At 42.9% G+C, this 22,379-nt stretch overlaps 1 protein-coding gene across 5 annotated transcripts; it reads left to right on the top strand.

Annotated features, from left to right (window-relative positions):
* The first annotated feature begins 562 nt into the window (after positions 1-562).
* On the top strand, positions 563-21,564 carry LOC121598603 (ATP-binding cassette sub-family A member 12). 5 transcript variants are annotated; one of them, XM_041925662.1, is made up of 17 exons: positions 563-816; positions 1,245-1,347; positions 11,295-12,201; positions 14,467-14,833; positions 14,923-15,287; positions 15,361-16,433; positions 16,497-16,808; positions 16,896-17,233; positions 17,314-17,500; positions 17,576-18,059; positions 18,119-18,348; positions 18,426-19,187; positions 19,264-19,444; positions 19,520-20,374; positions 20,440-20,943; positions 21,018-21,305; positions 21,393-21,564. In XM_041925662.1, exons 3-17 carry the CDS (start codon positions 12,121-12,123, stop codon positions 21,456-21,458), a joined length of 6,093 nt encoding a protein of 2,030 aa, XP_041781596.1. In that variant the 5' UTR covers positions 563-816; positions 1,245-1,347; positions 11,295-12,120; the 3' UTR covers positions 21,459-21,564. The 5 variants fall into 5 exon arrangements, with proteins under 5 accessions (XP_041781596.1, XP_041781595.1, XP_041781594.1 ...); XM_041925661.1 differs by lacking the exon at positions 1,245-1,347 and having other exon boundaries at positions 563-823; XM_041925660.1 differs by lacking the exon at positions 1,245-1,347.
* Positions 21,565-22,379: the final 815 nt, after the last annotated feature.

Below are 22,379 nucleotides of genomic sequence, written 5' to 3' on the forward strand. Positions count from 1 at the left end.
TCAATGAAAATGTTTTGAAAATGATCATGAGCCACATTTTGAACCCGTCACGAATTCGAACATCTAATGAAATTATCATCTTCTTAATAATCGAATACAAAAATCAAGGTCAGCATATTGCAGAACAAGCTAGCTGGGCGTGGAAAACGTTTTTAATACCCCAAAACAGACGCGAATATGGGTTACAAGAACACGACGAGTGGTCAAGTTCACCCTTAGTTAGATTAGGCACTGTCAATGTGAGATGACAGCGTCTGCAGCATCCATCGATCGCTAGTGATCGATTCTGTTTGCCCAGTACCTACTTTGTTGTCTCTCCTTCTCTGTTTCTCGTTACGCTTACATAGTGTTAAGTATTTTTCTATTTTTTTATTTCTCTCCTCCATCTTCAGCTCCTTCTCTAGCTCGCGCGCTCTCTCTATCTCTCTCTGTCTGTTAGTATTTGCTAGTGGTGGCGCTCTGGCCCTTGATGCGTTACCCCCGCATGGCCGCTTAAGCATGGCGTAGTAATGTTTACGCTCTCCGTTCGCCCAAGAGACGCGTGCAGCTTGGGCCGAGTTCGAAACACTCGCCCGTGTGACTTGGACTCGCGGTACATTCGGATCCGATCGTCAGTTCGGCGCTAAATCTGGTCGCTCGCGGTCGTGTGCTGTGTTGTCTGTCGTGTGCTGCGCTCTTCTTGGGCGTACAGGGCATGTGTTTCTGCTCTACGCTACAGCTTTCCTGCTGACCGACGTGGATGTGGTGTAATTTTACGTCTTTTAAAAAAAGAAACGCACCACAAACCCGACCCGTGGTACCCGTCTATTTGTGCGAGTGAGTTGTATGTGTGTTGTGCCCGTTGGTGTACGCAAATGCCCCGTGTACGTGTGCACAGCACCGTATTCGCGGGGTGGTGTGGTTTGGTTTTTATATTTTTTTTTTGTTTACTGTTGGATACCATTTTCTGTCTGCAAGAGATTTTCTGCACCGATGGGTAAATGGTTTTACAAGCCAAGCTGGACAGTGCAAAGGGACGCGTGCGCATCGGTTGGGCCTGTGCCGTCCGGCCGTAATCAACCCTTCGATGGTCGATCATTTGCCGTTGACCTGTTGCTCAATTGTTTTTGGTTACTTTCGGCAAACAAAGTTTGATTGTGCGCTTTATGTGTTTGTTCGTTCGGTGGGTGAAGGTCGCAGTGAAGTTTAAATGCTGAAACACAAACAAACGCCAACAATTTGATTTTTTGGTTGTTGATTTACAGTTAAAACAAAGCAACAGTGAACGTTAGTGTGCGATATTTTAAAGTGCAATGCATCGAAAAAGTGAACATTTCATCAAACACGAACAAGTGCTATCATAAAACGGTAAATGACGGTAAACAAGTGAATGAAAGTACCAGTACGGTGCCGGCTAATGCAAAAGACACTACTGGGTGATTTTAAAATTCATCCACACAATCGACCCACATGAAGAGAGTAGTGTGTGTGGGTGTGTTTTTTTTTTTTCATCATTTCGTAAATTGCTATGTTCCCATTTTCCCGCGCACTGCGTGTCACTAGCTGTGACGGTGAAAAGTTTAACCTGCGAGAGTTACACGTACGCAGACTTGCACTTTCAATGGCTCGATCACTATGATTACCCAAAATTTGTCGTGCTCAGGTTTGCCTGTACTAGTTGAATGCTTAGATTTTATTGCTCTTCTTTCTCATCAATCTGGTTGCTAGTATTATTGTTTGTTTTTTTTTCTACATTTTTCTGTCATTTGTTTACCTTTCTTTTTCAACACATTTCACTCATGCTTTTGCGTTCTTCCTTCTTCTCCTTTTCGGTTTAAATCTTTTCCACACAATGGTGTTATTTTAAGGTTTTTTTCTTTTCCTTTCATACCTGTTTGTTTTCACTCTCCCTCTCGATGTGTTTGTTAAATTTCTCTTTCCTCTCTCTCTTAACTCTGTTTTGGTTACCATTTCTTCATCACCGTTCGTGTATGTGCTTCCCTCCAGCATCCTACCACCCCGTAGCTTCATTTCAATCCCCTGGGCGGGAGGGGGGAGGGGGGGAAGCAGTAGTTGCTATCCTTCACGGTGATAGCGAAGGTAAATTTTCACTTGTAAGCACCGTTCGCGCCTGAGCCAAGGTCCCAGAGCAAAACGTTTTGTTCGTTTTTAAACTCAAACCTCTGCCGCCGCCCAGCAAACGTTACAAACCGGGGTGCGTACCTTCACCACCAACCCTTGCAATCATCGAGTCGGCATACCAAACTTACCAGATTTCCTCCTTTCTCTTCCGATTTCGTGCCCGATCACGTATCACAACGGTACGAGCGGTTTATTTGTGGTACGCGAGGTGGATCAGAGCTTGCCTATCTGTTTCTTTCTTTTCTATCGTGCGTGCAAACAGTGATCGTGCGGCGATCACTACTAACACCATGGAGTGCTGAAATGGAAGACAAAAAAGAGGCACCTAATAGCAACGGCACACCTCTCTCTCTCTCGAAAGGCAGGCGTACACTTCCTTACACTTCTTAAAAACGAATGAAACATGATCGCGCGAAGCAGGGCAGCGTACTATTCCATATAGTTGGACCCATCGGCAGCAAGCGGAAAGCTGCAGGTTAATCTCGGTATCCGCTGTGCAAAAAAAAAACAGCCCCTCCGTAAGGTGTGCAGAAATAATTGTTTTGTTCAATTAAAAACACTTGCTCCCGCTTCCAGCTACAATGAGCAAATGGGTAGTTTTAATGTGTCGAATCGCCTAACCTACTGTGAAAGTTATGATCATGTGCTTCTTTTATAATTTACAATGTAGCTAAACGTCAATCAAACCTCAGCTCACTGTTGGATGGGCGAGGAAGTCGTCTAACTTGAACAGCTGGAACTGAAGATGAAAATTATACCGATTGCATAGTGGTGCTGATCGATCTGAACGGTTTCCGTCTGAAACAAAAATCAGTTGTATGAATTGTGCAACTTCACCGTCGGTCGGAAATTTACGTTCGCAAAAGGGAATGATTCTTCAAATTGGTAATCGTCATCGGTTCTACCCTTCCCCCATACCTTTCCAGTGAACGATGAACAAAATCAACAAACATACAAATGTCGAACAATTATCTTCCTTCCGCGGTCTTCAACAGTGATCATAAAACAACGAAACGAAATGTGTTTTAAATTTGTCGACTCATAGCAGTTGTTCTTCTTCCACTTCTGCAAGCCTAGCCGTCCTTGTTTGCTCAATCTCATTTGTATGTTTTTTTTAAATCACTTCCTACTTCTTTGCGAAAACAAATCATACAGCGATCATTTAACGAAGCGCAACATGATATTTGAGTTCATAGGATTTCATAAAACAATTTGAGCTGATTTGAATCATGCGCCTTGATTAATCCATACTTTGAACTCAGCTCAATGTTTAAAGTGCCAAGAAGAATATCTAACGTGAATAGTAGCGCTAGTCTTACAGAGGCAACACATGCATTAAGATCGTCTTTCTGAATGTAGATCATCTTGTTCGAGGCTGAGAAATACATCACTGGCGTGAAAAATGTGTTTCACAGCTTCAAAAACAAAAACACGCACCTCAATTGTGCCTTTCTTTATTTTTTGTAATCAGTTCTTTAAAAAAGGTCAGCGTTTTTGTGTATTTCTGAGAATTTTTTCTGACCAGCTTCCAATTCGTTTTGTTTTTAGTTTGCTAGGTTGAAAGACTCATATCGTTCCTACCTACCTAACGTTATCGTTCCATAAGCAAAATTTGTTCCATAGCAATAAGCAACCGTCCGGTTTATTGCAAACTGTTGATACAAATGGTTTGGAAATGTAGACAGTCGGTTTATTTAAACTGAAAATATTACTCAATATACCATGATACATCGAGAGGTACTGGTAGAATACAGGTAGAATATGGTTCCCATACTTGGTATTCATTATAAACTTACTGCAATTGCAGAATCCTTTCAAATTTCCCGTAGTGTGCGATTAATGATTCTTCGCGTACTCATTGAGCTACCCTTCCGGCAGATCTTGATAGGAGTCTGACTCACTGCCACAATCTGGCTATAAATAAGTTTCAACTCTCCGATAGAAGAAGCTCCGTTTTTTGTATTTTCTTCCAACTAACGCTGTTCTAGTGATAGCCTGGAGGATCGAACCACCTTATCGGCTAGCGATGCTCCAATCAACGATGTACGGTTTGGCTCCCCCAAGATCGCGACGGCACACAGTCGAGGATCGGCGATAAGAAAACATTCATATACAAACAAACAAATGCGAACTTTCGCACAAGCGTGACTTTTATTGCACGAATTCGTGCTCCGCGGTTGGGCGCCATGTTGCATCGTGCATGATAGTCTCCTGACCCAACGGCTTATCGGTTCCGCACTGACCAATGTGTTGCGTCTCTTAACTGCTTTTAAAATACACTAACCGCAATAGTTAGAATTAAAGCTGCTCAAAAGCAAAACAATGCCGCTGCATGTTTGACCCAGTGATACAGATTTGTTTCAATTATGGTCTAAATTCTTATGCCCAGACACTAGACTATCAATGCGTCATTCAACGACGATCCTGTTCAGGCGCAATAACGTCGACAAGATCGTCAACAGTGGTTTTTTTTTTCTGTTTCATGGTTTACGGATTTTTTCACACCTCGTACAAACTGTCGGAAGTAATTAGACTCTAATGACGTGACGTCTGATGCTCGTCGAGCGAAGATTCCGTTCCCAGTGGGATAAAAGTAGAGCAAAAAAGAAAGACACGATCGAGCATCTTCGCTGCAAGGGGTCCAGCTTTTGCAACATCACATGAGGATGCGGTTCTTCGTTCATACAATGCAAGTGTTAGGGATAATAACCGTAGAATGGTATATTTTTTATTGCAGCCAACTGACAATCAATCTTTGAAGAAGCTAATCAAAAATATGAATCGCAAAATGAACTACAAAAATATAAGCGAACGGTCAAAGCCGTCTGTCACTGTGATGATTATTCCCTGCTTTAGAGGACACACACACACACACACACACACACACACACACACACACACACACGCTAGGGGTGAAAAAAGATCCCTTCCTTCATACGCCCCGCTGGGCGCTGTACGTGATCGAAAATCATTGCAACAGCACGCGTTCTAGTGTAAACGCACACCGAAGGGGACAACATGCCGGCACCGTCGCCTAATGCGTTTGCATTGGGACAGCAATCTGAAACCGACTGGCCAAGCGAACCGGTTCATTCGCCAGCCAAATCGGGTGCGTATACCTTCTCCTACGATAGACGTACCGCGTGGACTGGGTCGCCGAATCGATGCTATTTTTACGAAATCCGCAGACCAACCGTGTCCGTGGTTTACCGGTTGCGCGCGGTTAGTGTGCGCAATCTCGGCGTCGCACCGCATGCGGCCGATTTTGCATTGCTTCCCGCACCACCGAAAGGTGGGATTGCAGTGCCTGCAGTATCACGCCCGTGTCCGTACGATCTCTTTATACCCCCATCGCTGCCTCTCAGCAAGCAGCTCTGGGTGGCCGGTTTCATGATTTTCTTTTACACTTTCTTGCGCATGTCGGTAGATTTCATGATCAACACAGAGCAAATAAAACAAAAAATAACGAGAAGAGAGCAATAATCGTGAGATTTTGTTACTCATTCCATTAAAAGAAACATTGCCCGGTGGTTGAGCGAACAGGCCGGTGTTTACACGATCGGGGTAATTTTATAAACAAATATTTACTTTTAACGGCTTTTTTCCACATTCGACCAGTATGATGCACGTTTTGTGCTTGTTTAAAATGGGTCTGAATGAAGGGCAATAAAACACCTGTTGATAGGTTAACAGGCGACGTTGAAGGATGGCACAATAATAATTCAAAAGCTATCGATGCAATTCCATCATAATTTGGGAAATTAGTTTTACATTGCTTTGTTCAGGTACTCCAAGGAAGAGTTATTTTCTGCGATTGATACTAAGACACTAGGAGTATACGTCCTATGGATTGATACTAACATTATGGATACGACTCCAAATAAGTATCATTATGTACGATCACTACCTAACAATCAGTCAACAAGCGTTATATTGCATATTCATTCCATCGTTGTACGTCAGTTACGGGAAAACTAATTGAGGAACAAAAATTTCCGCCACACTTCCGGCATATGGTTTAGTCTATAGAGTAGTCGACAACAAAGTTCCACGTTTCCAGAACGGGTAATGGGTGGAAAATATTACACCCCTGCGAACGGGGAATCTCTCCCGCAAATCTCTCGGCTACTGGTAAGGAAGTAAATCTGATGTACTCATAATCGGCATGAGAATATCGGAGTGAGGCATTTTTCTTCGTGTGTCGCACGCGGCGCTGTACCGACACCGTGGGAGACAGCGTAGCAGAATCGACACAGTACGTGTGAGGTGTCGGTAGATCTGTTTAAACAGTTGTGTTTGATTTTTTCATCTGAAATATCATTTGAATAAAAATTCCCCAACACTAGAATGAAACTCTGGCGAGACATGCAGAATTATCACCACCAAACAAGTATATGTTGGATAGCGAAATGCGATGGTTTTACCCGGATCATCCAGAGGGCTAGATGGAATCATTTTACCAGCCACCAATCTATGGCATCCCGGTGTGCTCATGTGTGTTGTTGTTGTGGCGTGATTGAATGTCGATGCTAATCACGACTTCCGGCTGCTGTCCAGTTTGATAACAGCTATTACAAACCATACCCCTATCGTCACAAAAAAACGATGCACTTTACGTTGAAACGAACGAATCACGCAAACTTGGCCCTATCACAGCAAGTAACAGCATCGAACATGGAATCATGGTGACTTGAGAGCATTTTACTCGATAGCGCATACACGGGTCTCTCTATTGGAGTACGACAGTTGAATAACCAAACAGTAACAATCCGACGGTGGCTGCAGTCAGTCAGTGCAGTCGTCTAACCTGGAAGTACTATATCGCGCTATCGCCTAAGCATCCTTTTGGATTCGAATGGGCATAGTGGTCAGGCTAAGCTAACAATGGCAATAAACCACACAGACACTTGTGTGCGCTGAAGAAGCTGCGTTTCAAATTTGCCGCCATTTTTGCATAACATTATCCACAAGTAGCACACCCCAGTGACGACCCATTTTTTATGCACCTTCACAAACCGCTGGTCATGTCCCGTTTTTGACATCCTGTCCCAGACACTGAAATGTCTTGTGGAAGGTCTTGTGGAGGCACGGGTAATGTCTATCAGGTCACGTATTGAATCCATCCGTTGTCCGTCTACTGGCTTGCAGGCGTGTTCTGAAAGATTTATACCATAAAGTGTTGGTTTCCGTGTTAACGTCTTGTTTGGTGCAATAATAACACTTTATTGGTAGCTTCTGCACAAACATTGTTTTTGTAAAGTTATTTGTGTAAACTATAGACTTAAATTCTAGCTCGTACGATCGTCTGCACAAATAATGGCTAGCTTTTGGTGACATCCGGCATCGTTCTTTGGGCTGTGCAGAGAAGTTTACCCAAGCATAACCAACATTTAAGCAAGGTTACCGACCGGTACGTGCTGTGGGGCTTGAGCCAAACACTGGTGCTGTTTTGGACGTGCCCTTAACCAAAACCACGCTATGCTTGCCAGCTTTTGCTGGCTTGTGGTTAGTGCTAGGCTGGTGTTATAGAAGCCTCCCGCTTGAAGAGGTAAGCCTCTAAATTACTCCCTTTTTATGCGTAAAATACATAGCAAACTTTACGTTCCGTTTCATAACCATGGAACAAAAGGTAGTAAATTATTCTTCGGTATGATATTGAGTGATGAAGAGCAACATAAATGGATCGTAAAAATAATAAAGCAAGCAGTTTGCAGCAAATTTACGAACCTTCCAAAAAGCAGGAAGTATGTGTCGAACGCAAGAGTTAAGCTTAAGATTAGGATTATATTTCGGTCAGCAAAGTGTAGAATATTCAATCATACTAAAGATACCTTCCGAAAAAGAGACCTTACATTCCAAAAGTTAAGCGAACTCAGTGTTTGAAGACTTAACCAAATGAAGCATTAACAGCTTCCGAAAAAAGCTATGAATCATCGTTATTATCATCACTGCCTGTAAAGGTCACTGCCAACACAAACGAACCCAAATTCAAGAATTAACAAAAGCCTCTTAAAAAGTCGTTGAATTATTTGCGTTCATTTGCGCAAACAATAAGTGTACGAAGTGGCAGTGAAGCATTTGCCTGCTCACGATGCAATCATTGGAGAAGGTTCTAACGATCGCTTGTAATCGTTTCCGTCCTATTCGTGATCCACCGATCACAACTAAAGTGGTTTGAAAAGACTCGACACAACTCTATCGACACCGGTTGCTTGAATAATTTTGTTGTGGATTGAAAAATTGTAATGATAATCGATTCCAGAAATCGTAAAGATTCCTCGTCACCGCTCGACGAAGGCAGCTGGAAGGATTCGATGCACCATTCGCAAACCCATGGCCAAGGCCCATGGCTCAGCGCTCCGGAGAAGTAAATAACCCGCCCAGTCGTCATCGTAACGTAAGAATCATACGAGAATAGATCATACCCTTTCGTTGTAAATGAAGGTGAATACTGAGATATTCTCATTGGTTGACAAACTCAAGCTCAATCAATGCGAGACAGGAAACAAGCCACCGAAACGATCGCACCGGGCGTTAAGCGACTGTTTGACGTAAAACTGGCATCAGCATTCCGCAGTAGAAATCAACACTCGAAATCGAAAGCATCTTTAGCTCCGCTTCTACCACACCATCCATCTCGATCTAATGCCGATCGGGTGCTTCTCAAACGGGTTCCTTAATCGAGCCGCCACTGCGGTGAAGGAAACCGGTTCGTCGCTTCCGAAACGGAATGGTACTGTTGAAATCGTAAGAATGTGCTAAGAAAAAAGGGGGTAGCGTGTGTAACGCACACAAAACATAGCGTTGCGTATTTTCCTGATGTGTATTCTTTGCCTTCTCGGCGCAGGCAGGCAGTCGTTTGACTCACAAATTATTCGATAATCTTCACTGACCTTGAACCGTGCCGGAAAACGGCCCAAAACTAGACTCTTCGAGCAGTTGGTTGAGTGGGATCTTCAGTGGTGCAAAACGAAGGCTTTTATTACCGGTTACAAGCTGTTGGATTGCTGATTTTTCAACAACAACTCATGCAACAAATGGTCAATGACTACACAAAAAAAAGCTCGCTCATACTCCGGCGTCACCGGCAATGGGCAGCTGCGCCTAGTCCACTCCCTCAAGCAAACGACGACGATCCTTCTTGCCCACTCGTGAATACTTCACACGCAATCGTTAATAAGATTGTAAATAAGGAGTACGTCAATGCAACAGCAACCTCATCTACCGGTACATTGCATGTAAGCAAACCGGTTTTTTGTCATCGATTTCGGTCGTCAAGTTCATCCATCCATCACGCCTGGCTACGGTAGCTGCGTACGTGTGTAGCTCGATCTGCACTTGCACTGCTGCCTCGCGTATTATCGGATCAATTAGGCGAAGATTAATTGGACGCTGATGAGGAGCGCGTAGTTAGTGCACACCCCCTGCACTGACCATTATCCAATGCGTCCCGACGATCTAGATCCGGCGCGGGGCAACAAAGATCGCATGGTTCATAGCAAATCACTCGATTGGCCTACTGTCTGCTGTTCTGAAATGCTGAGTGTGCGTATTTCCCCAATCCACATGCATATAACAAGCTCTGGCCAGTTTCCTACATTCCCAAACGTGTATCCTCTTATCGTCAAGATGCTGCCGAGAATGCTTAATAAACTTTATTTGCGTAGTAAATGTTATTTGCATGAGGATGGCTTGTTTCTGTTTTCTACTGCCCGTCCCTCTAACTAGCTCACCCAACTTTACATCGTACGTCTTCAACACTTTGCCTTGCCACTTCGGTGCCTCTATGCAAATGATTCGATCAGCAATTAGCGTCTCGGAATTGCAATGACACTGTGGGTGCATTTTTTTGCACCCAACGCCCTACTACAATCGTTTAAAATGGAAATTAGTCAGGTGTTTACGTTTTCGTCTTCGTATATGCGTTTTTTTTTTGTTTTGTTTTTTGAGGAACTTGACCGAATTGACCGACGTTGTTTGATGATGTTGAAGTATCCTCACCTACCTCGCAAAGCGATGCGAACGAAGCCAACCATCAAAGACCTCAGCAATCGATAAAACGGTACCATGGGCAAGAACTTTTATTTCTGCATTGACTTAGGTCATTTGCCTTCCAGTCGGGAACGACCACGTGGGGTAATGCGAAGCATCCCCACTTGGGGTAAAGCCAACGTGAACGATTTGTTTATTAAATCGGTGCATGGGAATGGTTTTGTAGGCTTATGCTCACGAGAAACACCATTACTCATCGATCGTGTGACCGAAACACTGAGGTACAACAAACTGCATACAAGGCATCTCTTTGTATTTCCCCTCCGTTTCTGACTCAGGGAAGACCCCACGATGACGTACCTGGGGTGCTTATGTTACATTTTCGAGCCCAACACCATGTAGATGGGAATGGTTTGTTGAAAATTACCTTCCCTCGATTTGTTTGGACGGTTTAGAAGAACAATTATGATTCATGGTACGATCATTGCTCAAAGTAAAAACGCTGGATTTCCAATAAATAGAATCTTCATTTAGTAGAGATCGTTCATTTATCCAGTAACCAGCACACCGAACAGCAACACTCACCAGTTAGTAGCAACAAACATCTAGGCTCAGCCCTAGTCCGATCAAAGAAAACTTAACTTAACACCCTACGCCCCATCCGGGATCGGTATCTCTCTTCCGCATTTCTTCTAACTCACCCTGTGCGCACTGTGTTGCATGCCGTTTCGTAATCCGCTAAACGATCCATCACTGTGTTGCACATCATTAGCCGGCCTAAACTAAGTACCAAGCCTAACGTGTCAAACGCCATATCACCCGTCCGTGAGCCTCTCACTCGGCTAGAAACGGGAAAGACATTTAGTGAATTGGTTCCCGCAGTGTAATTATCAAAACGCAAACGCACATTTCGTCCATTTTCGCCGAGTGCCGGCCACCTATTCGTGAATTACATTAAGTGAGCGCTAATTACGCTAAGCAGCATGGGATCGTAGACGATGATCCAGCATCCATCACCCAATGCCCGGATCGGATGGAGAGAAAGGGTTTTGTTTTTGTTTTCTATTGTTTTTCATTTCCTCTCCACCACGTTGGTGCAGCCGCAGCCGAACCATAGCTTTGGCAATTGTGCAACGTCAAATCGTTTTGTTTTAATTAGTGTTGTTTTTGTTTTCGTACAGAGCTTCGTAATAGTAGCGGCTTCCAAATTTGTGTAAACCTAGTGAACCGATCATCTTCAATGGACTTTTTTTAAGTTGTACGTTAACGTAGCTCCAAATACATAAATCGTGTGTGTTATTGCGTGTGTGTGTTGTGTATGCATTTTAAACCGTACTTCAGTGCATTTGTTCCACTTTACGACAAGGTGTGTTCCGGGTTAGGTCCATTGGCATAACCTTCACCATCAGCGGACCATAGGTCTTTTCTTGTGCTAAACGATGCCCACCAGTGGGACATGCTCATTAAATAAGTGAAAAATAAAGCTTACCCCATTCCTGGAAAAAGTGCATCGCAAACGTGTGTGTGCGCGTGTCTCTGCTTGTGCCGCACGTGAAAACGTAACCGTAGGCAGTAAAAGAAAGTGCGAAACACAATTACAACTTTCAATGCTCAGTGCCGCCGGTAGCATAAAAGGGCATCTGAGTACGGTATCCGAATGAGGAGGGGAGTAAAAGTGACTATCAGCGAATAGAAGTAAAGCAAAACTACTGTACCAGCACGTTAAAAAAAGTGAAAATATTGCAAGCCTCCCGACGACACAACACGATAGTAATCATAGTAATCCGTTTCTTGGCAGCATGACCCGGTGCAGAAGATAGGTTGTGAACGGTTACCAAAACATAATCAACAACGATACAAGTTGTCAAATATTTGCTTGTTGTGTTTGCTGCGTGGTGTGAAGAAGTAACGCACGGCTAACGCCCATCTGGCGCATCTGCGGGTGAAAGTTCAAGGTTTGCCGCATTTGACATCGCCAGAAGAACAGTTCACTACGGGAGCGGTAACATGAAATTGTCCAGGCATGCCGACAGCATGCAAATACGGGCACTGCTTAAAAAAGACTATCTCGTCCGGATACGACAACCAGTAAGTATTTCGTTGTACAGTTTAGCTTGAAAAGAAGTATAATTTAAACATAAAAAAATCATCTGCAGTCAAATCTCATCTTTTAAGATTGTTAGATTCATAACCGGACTATAAAAAGTAAATATAGTATTTGTAGGTCAATTGCCATTGGTTCAGTTGGTTTAATATGTATGACATTTCCTCGCTCCGTTTAGTTGCACATTTTTTGTACTAATATTCATATTCCGCATACACCACATCCGGTGCGTACGCGCTGGCAGCGCAGTATGCGTAACGACATTCGTTCTACATTCTTTGATAAGCACAATACGTTAAACAACACTTTCTATCTCATCGTCCATCGGTTCAATTTTCGTCATTGCTGCAAATGATCGTTGGTTTGGTGTTTCGCCATCCTAAAAAAACACGAGTTGAGCAAAAAAACTTCATGCATGACCAAATTGTGGTATTTGTCTGCGCACTATGCTGCAGAAGAGAAAGAGGAAAGGAATGAATCACGATGATGATAACGCTTAGAATGACATTTTTGTAATCTATCATTTATGAGCGATCGTTATCTATAATGGTCGGTAAAGTTTTTTCCCCTTTTTATAAACTAATAATGTTAATCGCACGATTCAGTATGATAAATAATAAGTATAAGTATACTTTAATCGTGAAATATGTAAAGAATATTTACACTTTTTTATTGCTCATTTTGTAATTATCGTAGAAAAAAATACGGAAGTACCGGAAGCAATTCAACAAAGTTGTTACGGATTAAAACCATTTTGTTTATAATTGGAAAAAGAGTTTTTAAGCGGATTATAAAATAAATCGTCGGTGAAAATCATCAGAAAGTTCAATCCTGATAAATTATACGCTATAGATCAACAGAATTGGCTTTCACTGCCTTGTCTTACTTTTAATATACACGTTTTATAAAACGTTTAGTCGCATTTTACGCTAACATGTTAGTCCCTGTAATTTAAAAAAAACTAATTTATTTGACTTTAAGCTTCCTCAAATCTTAGGACGAGGCTATGTGTAACTTGCATATGTTCTTTTAAGATCTTACAATCAATTATTTATGTATTTATACAAATAAATTTGATCTTAGATTTTGCGTGATAATGATCGGTTATGTCTCGTGATACAGTCGTCAACTCGCACGACTTAACCACATTTCCGTCGTGCGCTCCATCCCCAAATGGACCGTGTCCCCCTACATAGGACTGATTATTCTGATAATCAATAAGTTACTGAAAGCCAAGCCCCACTAATCGCACAGACAGGCATTGACCAACAATGGTTGGTTGTGCCGAAGAAGAAGAAGAACATCTAACATGTCTAATTATCTATTACTAATGAGAAGACCCGGATTATACAAATGTTGCACCCATTGTTTTATGTATGTCGATTATGTAGGGTCGATTGTCCATTGAATTTTATTAAAGTACCGGCCAGTCAGTTTCTACATCTTTCCAATAATTTAAACAGTTTTTAATTTTATCTTTTTTTAATTAAATTTTTCTGCAGTTTGAACACAATATAAATGTTTATAAATATTTTGGCATGGAAAAAATGGTTTGAGTAGGTGGTTACATTAGTCGTTTGTATTGGTACAAACAACTGATGTTTTCATAACTGTATCTGCAATTATATTGATAAATATGCCAATTTATGTGAAAAATTAAAACAAAAATATTTAAACAATTAAGAAATGCAGCTGTTTTGGGCCGTTCTTCTTGCATAAATGTGTTGAAAAGTTGAAAACATAATGCGTGCAATATCTTAAAATACCAGTTGGAGTAGATGTTGTTTTATTTTATTTTTTTTTTAATTTTGGACGTATTCGCCAAATTCGCTTCTTGAAGTTAAACTTAAAACTATTTTTTATTAATAAAATAGCGTTAAATCATATCTTATTAACTACTATACTTTTTTGTTAACCATGTCTAGCTTGCAGTTACCATATTTCTTCATATTTTATACTCGATCAATTGAATATGATACTTCGTTATTTCAATTTTTAATATTAAAATAAAAGATTTATTAAAAAGATTTGGTTGACATTTAAACGATGGTCTGATTGTTTTGAAGAGTCTAATATGTGTAGCTTCCAAAATGTATGACGGTTCTAAGATGGGTTTTTTTTTTAAATTATATTTTTATTTTACACTGGCAGCATAACAAATATTGCACAATATAATTTTTTTCTAATCAGCAACGCATCCAGCAATTCAGCCGTTAACACAAATATTGTTTCCTTTTGTGTACTTTCAGTGGATGACAATCATTCAGTATGTGTGGCCGTGTATGATATTTGCCGCTCTCTACATACTGAGAAATCGATTCCAAGCGGTGGAGATCAACGACTGCCAGTTCCCGACCCGTAACCTACAGGCGAACGGTATCCTGCCGTTCTTCCAGTCCTACATTTGCACGTTCGAGAATGAGTGCCAGGATGCGAAAAGCTATGCCGAAACGGAAGACTTCAACGATGCACCAGTAACACCCGTAGTTAATATCGTCCAGATCATCCTGGATAATGCCGCACTGTACGATGCGATCGTAAAACTACCTATCGAACGGAACTTTATCGCCAGTGTTACCGCGATTGTATCGCATGCAAAATTTAAAGAAATTGAGCGTACGTTTCATTGACACACGTGAGCCGTTATTTTGTGTAAATCGCTTAGTTTTATCGATATCGCAAACCTTACTCATCCTTTCCGACAGGCAATGGCGATCGGTTGGTGAAGATGCTACCCGAGATACGCAAAAAGGTGGGTGATCAATTTGACATATTGCAGCTTTTTTCGGACGATCAGACGTTTTCAAAGTCGGGCAACATTCTGTGCGGTCGGCCATTTCCACGCAGTGACAATATCCGATTCGTGGACAACATTCTCTACACGCCAGACTACGCAGGTCCGGACAAGGATGAGTTGGCAGTGATGCCGACGCCTTACTGCAAGCAGTTATACCTGGACGTAACAAACACTAACAATGGCAAGATTACCTGGCGCTTTTTGAAACCGATCCTGCAGGGAAAGGTTTTGTACGGGCCGGCAAACGAGCGGAATGATGAAATTATGAAACTGGTAAGCGAATAATGAACATTGCGCATTGCTGCAAACCAGTAGCAAAGTTTATCTATTCATACCTTACTTATAGGCCAATCAAACATTCGCTGACATGGGTCGGTTGAGGGAGTTTTTCCGTGCCCTTGATACCACCTTGCAGTTGCTGCGAACCGACGACGAAGTACGCGAGAGCTTTCAAAGTTTGATCAACTTAGCAAAGAGTCCGCTGATAAAGATGTTCGTCGGAGGTAATGTGAATATTGAGCTGATCGAAGATATGCTGAATGGTATTTTGTACGATAACGAAGTTGCCAAAGCGGTGAACACAATTGCCAATATTTTTGATTGTTTTTCGGCCGACCGGTTCATCCCCGTGGCGGATGAACAAACGCTAGAAGATCGTGCATTCGAACTGAACCGTAAAAAGTTATTCTTCGCGGGTGTATATTTTGAAAATGGTACAACTGCAAACGAAATCACGTACAAAATTCGCATGCGCACGGACGATACACCGGTGACGGTGGAGAATCGGAATCGCTTCTGGTTCCCGGGACCGGAGGCAAGCTTTGAACTGGACATGCGGTACCATCGAGGTTTCATACAGATACAGCACGCGGTGGATATGGGCATTATAAGGCAGGCGAAAAGGGAAATGTTTAACAAAAAATCTAAGGAAAAATCCGAAGATAGTTCACCCTTTGGAGGCGAGCTGGAATTGACTGATGACTTTAGTCAGGAGGACGATCTTGATACTGAGGATAAAAGCGTCGAAGTGAAGGATAGTGATGAAGAGGTGGAGGAAACCACCGCTACTCCTGCTTCCGTTTCAGAAACTACGACCGAGAACCTATCGTCGCTATATGGAGATCTAAGCAAACGATTGAACGTGTCTCAGGATGTACTGGATCGCTTCGGTGACGGAAGCAATAGTAGTGCGCTAGAAGATTTTCTAGATTTCAAAGACGACGATGAAGAAGGCTCTAGTTCCGAAACGTCTGCAACAACCACTGCTGTGCCTGTACTTAGCAGACAGAAGCGACAGTCGTTTCTTGACCTGTTCTTTGGCGGTGGTAGCAAAAAGTCCACCGATGAATTGGAGTACAAGGTTGCGAATGAAAAGTTCTACACAAAGCAATTCCCTTACCCAAAATACACTAAAGATGAGTGAGTAATGTGATTGCTAAAAATATGTGAGTGAGATTTAAAATAATGTATTCGTTGTTTTAGCTTTAAAAAGGGCCTATATCTTGCCCAAGCCATTCAGATGGCATACTTCATTGCGTTGATCGTACATGTTGCTTCATCAGTGCGGCAAAAGATCTGGATGAAGGAGAGCGGCAATTCGATGCTGATGCGATCGATGGGTCTCAAATCTGGCTCGGAAACTGTTTCTTGGGTCATCACTACGTTCATCGAAATTAGTATCGTTTTCTTGATTGGACTCGCCATTCTCTACGGTGGAGGCCTTCTAGTACACTCCAATCAACTGTTCCTATTCTGTTACTTGGTGCTGTTTGGCGTGTGCCTGATCGGTTTTTGGTAAGCTATCAGGAAGGACACCACGTTCACTTTCATTGTTTTAACATGTCTTACCTTGCATGATCATCGTGCACGCCTTCTTTCCAGCTACATGTGCTCGATGTTCTTCAACTCTGCTAGCATTGGATCGGTGTCGACTGTGATACTCTTCCTGATAACATTCCTTCCGTACATTATTATCATCGCACTAGGAGCAACGCTTTCCTCAGTGGCAAAGTTCTTCGCAAATCTTTCCTTTTCAACTGCTTTCTGTTACGCTTGGCGTCACGTGATCCGCATGGAGCTTCAACATCGCGGAGCGAATTTCTCCAGCGCCTTCCAAGGGGCGATAGCGGACAATGATCTCGAGTTTGGCATTCTAATGATTTTACTCGACGCCGTGATCTACTTTACCATAGGCTATCTTTATCAGTGTTTTAAGAAAGGTACGTAATGCAATGTAATCAAATAAAACCTTGAGCGATTTACTGAACGTTGCTAACCGACTGTACTACTATCGATTCAGATGAAACCACATTCCATACGGTAAAGCGCATCAAACTGGACAAGAGCATCGGGGCCGAACTGCGCAACGTGGACGTAGCGTATGAAAAGGGTGGCAAGAAGGTATTGAGTGACGTTTCCATCACATTCCGTCGCGATGAAGTGACCTGCCTGCTCGGACGGAACGGTGCCGGTAAAAGCACAATCATGTAATAATACCCCACTGTCTGTCCCGTAGTCAACAAGCGATACGACTGATACATTTATTTTGTATTGTTCCACAGAAAACTGCTTACCGGGCAGGTACGACCCATTGAAGGAGACGTCCACTTACCGCTGGATTACGATTTCATCTCCGGCATAAGGAACAATGCGGAGAAAATTGGACTATGTCCCCAAAACGATGTGCTCATACCGAATCTTACCGCTAAGGAGCACCTGCAGCTGTACGCACGTATCAAACTGACCCGTGGTTTCGACACAGAGGTCTCACGGACGCTGGAAAATCTGAAGATGGGACCTTACCAGCATTATCGAGCGTCGGATCTATCCGGTGGCTTCAAGCGACGACTGTGCATTGCAATCGCATTCCTAGGTTCTCCAAATCTGGTTATTCTGGATGAACCATGCAGCAGCGTGGATACGAAAGCGCGCAAGTACATCTGGGAGTTGATACAGACGCTGCGTAAGGACCGTGCCGTTATACTTGCTACGCATCATCTAGACGAGGCAGAATGTTTGAGCGATAAGATCGTTATGCTGGAAAATGTTAGTTTTGTACAGCGAATGAGAGCAGGATAAGACATTTATTTAAAATCTACTTTCAGGGAAAAGCAATATTGGAACAATCGCAAGAAGAGTTGAAGAAACGATTTACCAATACGATTTATTTGAGCATCTTTTTGAAACATCAGACAGATGTTGATCGCACCGTAATGATTGCACAACTCAGTAAACTGCTGGACGGTACTGCTGATTTGCGATATGACATGAGTGCTACACTTAATCAACTGGACTTCAAGATCACTTCATCCACCAACGACAGTCAGGTGTTAAAGTGAGTGTGAGCGAATCAATATCATAAGATTTAAATACTAATGATTGTTTGTTTTTCCTATTTGCGTTTGCTTGCAGCATTGAACCACTACTGGAACATATGGCACAGCTGAAATCACAAAAACAGATCGATTCATTCGAAATTCGCAACGAAAACTTGCTCAATATCTTCAGCACAGTCAATGCTAGCGATCCAACACCTGCCGATCCTATGCTGCAAAATGGAAATGGTACCTCCGCAACGCACATTCCAAACGGTTTCCATGGGCCAAAAACGAACGACTCTAAGCTGAGCACTATGTCCGTTATGTGGACGCTGTTTTGCAAACGTATGCGCCATTTCATGCGCAATTATCGACTGCTGGTGTGTTTGCTTGTGCTGCCAACTATCTTTGAAATAATCGCGATGGGTTTCATGACGATCCGTCCACCTGGGGAACACGATCTTATGGTGAACTTTTCGACCGCACTCTATCCACGATCAGCTGAATTCTACACCAATGCTACCGATGGTGACGAGTACCAGGACGCGATTGTATCGGATGTTCTTGCCCATTGTACGGATGAGTACTGTAGCATATTCAACTCTTCGTATGATGCTTACCGATGGGTTCTTTCTACCACTGATGATTACACGGAACGTCGGTACGGTGGCATCACGATCAATAAGGAGAAAAATATCGTTTGGTATAACAACAAGGGCTACCATTCGATGCCAACCTGGTTGAACATGTTGGATACAGCGGTTTTGAGAGCGGAATTGAACGATTCGAGCTACACAATCCGCACCATTAATCATCCATTAAAGATCGAGGAAGATGAATTATCCGTATCTTCGATGTGAGTGATGGTTGTGCGTAAACGCTCGGCAAGAGAATGTTCTTATTTAATTACCTTTTTTGCATTCTACACACAGGCTGCAGCAAATAGCCGATGCGGGAATTTCGCTGATCATACTGTTGGCCTTCAGCTTGGTCGTTGCCGGTGCGTCTGTATACATAGTGAACGAACGGATACGCGGAGAGAAGCTACAGCAGCGCTTGGCCGGCGTAAACGTCTTCACCTACTGGAGCGTAACATACATCTGGGATGCTATGGTACGTTGCAAACAGAACGCCAGTTGGTCGATTAATCTCACGACAAAACTCATTTAACGATGAACTACTTTCCAGATCTTCCTTATCGCTCTTGCATTGGCCGTGATCGTATTCAAGGTGTTTGCGATACCGGCCTACGTAGCACGTGAGCAGCTCGAGGGCATCTGTCTGCTACTGGTGTTCTACGGCTTTGCAACCATTCCGGCAGTTCATCTGTTTGAAAAGCTATTCACCGACGCAAGTTTTGCAAATATGTCGATATTTTGCTTGAATGTCATTACGGCCCTGGCGACACTGACGATCATCATTCTCTTCGATATCCTCGGCGACAGTGATGAGTCGGAAAGAATACGCAATGCTCTGAATAGAGCTTTTCTCGTACTACCACAGCATGCCCTCTCGGATGGATTAATTGAACTGTCTAAAAACTATATCACGGCAGAGATCTTCAAGCGCTACTACATCGATTCGTACAAATCGCCCGTATATAGTACTCTCCTTCATCCGCATCTTATTGCCCTGGCGGTAATGGGATTCATCTTCATGCTGCTGAACGTTGCGATCGAGTACAAAGTGGTACAGCGAATCTATAACCGGATCGTAAGTACATCCCAACCGAAGGTTCATGACATCAATGGGATGGATACGCCGGATTACAGCACAGTGATAAGCCGCGTGGAGGGAAAGAAAAAGTCCATCACGGCTGATCAAATCCTGTCGGTGGACAATCTACGGAAGAGATATCGCGGATGTGGCGGTGGTGGAGGCGGTGCCAAGGGTCTCGAGGTAGTCAAGGACGTATCCTTCAAGCTGCGTTACGGCGAATGCTTCGGTTTGCTGGGCACGAATGGTGCCGGCAAGTCTACTATCTTTGCCATTCTTTCTGGAGAGTTGCTTCCATCCGGTGGTAGTTTTACGTTTTACAGTACTGTAAGTATTACTGCGGAAGTATTGTTTAGAGCATGTTCTATAGCAATTACTTTACTATATTCTAGCACGGACCATCGTACTGTCCTCAGAATAACTTCCTCGATCCACTGCTCACCGTAGAAGAGGTGATTGTGTTCTACGGCAAGCTGCGTAACATCGAATCGATCGACAAGCTGATAATGGAAACGCTTAAAGAGTACCATCTGGAGGCGTATCGTAAAGTGTTGGTTAAGAATCTGAGCGGTGGAAATCGCCGAAAACTGTGCGTAGCCGTGTCTTGCTTCGGTCAGTCGGAAATTATCCTAATGGATGAGCCGACGAGTGATCTAGATCCGGTTACACGCTCCATCGTCTACAGTACGATCGAGCGATTAAACGCCCAGAACCGGTCGATTCTGCTCACTTCGCACAGTATCTCAGAAATCGATCGGATATGCCAACGAATAGCGATCCTGAAGGATGGTGAGCTGCTCACTGTCGATACACCGGATCGTCTGAAGGAACGCTTCGGACACAGCTATCAGATAACGCTCTATCTGGAGGGTCTTCGGGAGGTGGACTTTTTAAGAGTAAGTCTGCATGTACAAACAGAGAGAAAAGCATGATGCTTAAAATTATGTTTCCCTCCTTACGCGTTTAACAGGTCATCAAACGCGAATTCAATGTAACGCGGGATATTATTCTGCACAAGAATTCCGTCCAGTTTGTTTGCCAGATATATCCGGAGGGTGGGTCGCAGCGGGAAGAGAATGGAAAACCGCACAAAAACGGTCACGTCACTATCATGCTGGATGATACGGGCAGCTTGGTAGTAGCACCTGGTACTTCCACATCCGCAACAGGCACGGCCAGTGAACTGTTCCTCAAGCTGCAGCGCTTTGCCCAGGCAAACAAGCTGCGGTACACGATTTCACGATGTCAGATGGATCAGGTAAGTGGATTAGGGAGTGTTTTCATGTTTTATATAATTGTGTTTAGCGTGCTCAAGCTTCCCTGTCTTTTTTTTCATCTTTTTCAGGTATTCGAAAATGTCCTGCAAAGTCATGAGGAAGACCATGCTAATCCAGGCTTCGACGACAGTTAGGGAGGAATGGTTTAGGTTTTTTTTTGTAATATATAGATACTGGTAGGATTAAAATTGGAAATGATAATAAAACGAAGAAAACAGTGAGCTAAAAGCTGCTTTTTGAAATTATCGATTTTGATTTATTTATAATTATCATTAAGAATTTTGCCTAAAATTATTGTGTATTGTTAAATGGGCAAATGGACATAAATTTGATAAATTTCGTATGTCTGTGACTGAACGTCATCTGAAACATCCGGCATGTCATATGCTCCATAAGTTTCTCTCACACAATCTGTGACGTCAATGAAAACGATGACGAAAGCATCATAACACTGCTCTTTATAGCATCCATGCAATAACCCTTGATTTTATGAGCTCACGCTTTAGAGACCATTTTACGTAACGGTTGAAAATGGATTCCCTAGTTCATTGACCCTTCGTCTTGTGCATTTCTAACCCAAGGGAAGTAATACAACCAAATACCGGGTGTAAGAATTTTTCCCCACACAAAATGCTTCATCGGCCCATAAAAGTAACGAATTGTTTAAAGCTTTTATTTTTTCAACCCTCTAGATAGGTCCCCGGAGGGCTGGAATACAAACTCCGAGCAATATCGGCTAGTAGTGTTCCTGGGATAATATGCAAGCGAGTGAAGCAGAAAGTAGGTCATTGGAGCTTTTTTAAACAATCTCACTCATCGGCATTCTTTTGCGAGAGTCTTATTTTCACATATTGTGTCCCCTCTCACAGCATCTCTTCGTGAGAAAACAGGGGAAAAAAGCTTTCGTGTGAGATGAAGTTCGTAACATCTCACTGGGCAGATAGACGCGAGGCGCTGTCTACTGGTGTTGTGTTATTCTTGTTAGCAAGTCAAGATGCACACACGTACACTTATATAAAATGAGTACATACTTGATGAGTGCTATACGTCGGTTG

This window comes from Anopheles merus, chromosome 3L, assembly GCF_017562075.2.
Source record: "Anopheles merus strain MAF chromosome 3L, AmerM5.1, whole genome shotgun sequence".
NCBI classification, from domain to species: domain Eukaryota; kingdom Metazoa; phylum Arthropoda; class Insecta; order Diptera; family Culicidae; genus Anopheles; species Anopheles merus.